Genomic DNA, 1520 nt, shown 5'->3' on the forward strand with positions numbered 1-1520 from the left:
ATGTATGTATGTATGTATGTATGTATGTATGTATGTATGTATGTATGTATGTATGCATGTATGTATGTATGTCATTAACTTACAAATAATTTAGCCTGTACAGAAAAACACAAACACACACGAACCTGTTTCCGCCGGACCACCATCAACACAAAGATAAGAAATCCTTGTAGAGAGGTGAGTACTGTAAAGGCATACTGGAAGGGGATCCGAGCATCCTCAACAGCCAGGTAACCAAAAAGCCATGTCAAACCTGAGGAATAATGCAGACATAAATGTAAATACTTTTATTGTAAGGGCTTATACCACATACAAACTAGTTTGATTATCCATGAGACAGGATGTTCAACCCTACCAGGATACGTCCCAAGAGAATGATGGAGATGCTAGATACAATATTATTCCCTCATAATAAAAGAAGTCATGTATTTACCGTGACGGGTGAAGAAGCTCAATATTCTACCACAGGCATTCATACATAAGTGCAACACAGACAGCACTCAGGTCAGGATTCACAAGATCCAGTTTAGTAACTAAGCTACCTTATATTCACAAAGTTCTATCTGCTCAATAACTAGTTTTGAGAAATTTGACATTAACTTTTTTTAGTTTCACAATATGTCAAGCTTTTTCGAAAGCAATTCTTTGAATACCCGTATCTTGATAACTACTCTAAATATTGTTACGATTTTTATAGAGTAGACAGAGCATTTCCTTTCTGATCTCAAGGTTTTAGTCGCTCAAAATGGCCAAAAATATCGGATAGAACTTTGTAATTCTGAATTGATGACTAATTAATCAAGTGTGATTAAGACGTTTAGCTGCTAAAGAAATCAAAAGAAAACAAGATTCAGGCTGCTGAGTAGGGGTTAAATGCAAGGCCCCTGGAGTGACTTGGACCAAAGAAAGAAACAGTTAAAGAGAGAAAACAAATAATCAACTGCTTCAATAGGTGAATAAAAGAAGAATCAAATATGTTTGTCCAGTGGAGCAGCACAAGAGAAGTAACATGGGGGAAAGTAGTTGGGGAGGAAAAAGGAAAGGCAGAAGTAAGTCATGGAAGCCAATTACATCACATGATAATATTATTGATATATTGTGCTAAAAGATGAAAGTTGGGGTGAGTGGAATGCCAAGCCAGCCGGTGTACATTAAACTGCCTGCCTGCCTGCCTGCCTGCCTGCCTGCCTGCCTGCCTGCCTCTTAGTTCACGAGTGTCCATATACTAACCAAGCAGTATAAAGATTGTGAAGGCAGCTTTGATGTTGGTCTCCCTGGCCTTGTGGTTGCCATGGTTACTGCGGAGTCCCTTGGGCCGGGTGACCAGACTCAGCAGGATGACCGCGAACATGACCAGGTTGAACACCATGATGATGCCAACAGGGAGGGCAAAGGCGTAGTAGAACGGCTTCACGTCCATCCAGCAGCTAGAAAAGATGAGGAGGGAGAGAAGAGATGTGGCAGAGTTAGAGAGAAGGAGAGTTCCAAGGGATATGTGTGTGTGTGTGTGTGTGTGTGTG

The 1520-nt window shown here is 40.7% G+C and overlaps 1 protein-coding gene across 1 annotated transcript in view; it reads right to left on the reverse strand.

The window, feature by feature from the left end:
* Positions 1–121: 121 nt before the first annotated feature.
* Positions 122–1520, reverse strand: part of LOC101854484 — a gene marked incomplete at its 3' end in the record, with an annotated part of 73366 nt that continues 71967 nt past the window's right edge. Inside the window, 2 exon segments of the mRNA XM_035968683.1 lie at positions 122–253; positions 1231–1427. Coding sequence (XP_035824576.1) covers positions 122–253; positions 1231–1427 — 329 coding nt within the window.

Source organism: Aplysia californica, unplaced genomic scaffold, assembly GCF_000002075.1.
Source record: "Aplysia californica isolate F4 #8 unplaced genomic scaffold, AplCal3.0 scaffold00075, whole genome shotgun sequence".
In the NCBI taxonomy this organism is placed as follows: domain Eukaryota; kingdom Metazoa; phylum Mollusca; class Gastropoda; order Aplysiida; family Aplysiidae; genus Aplysia; species Aplysia californica.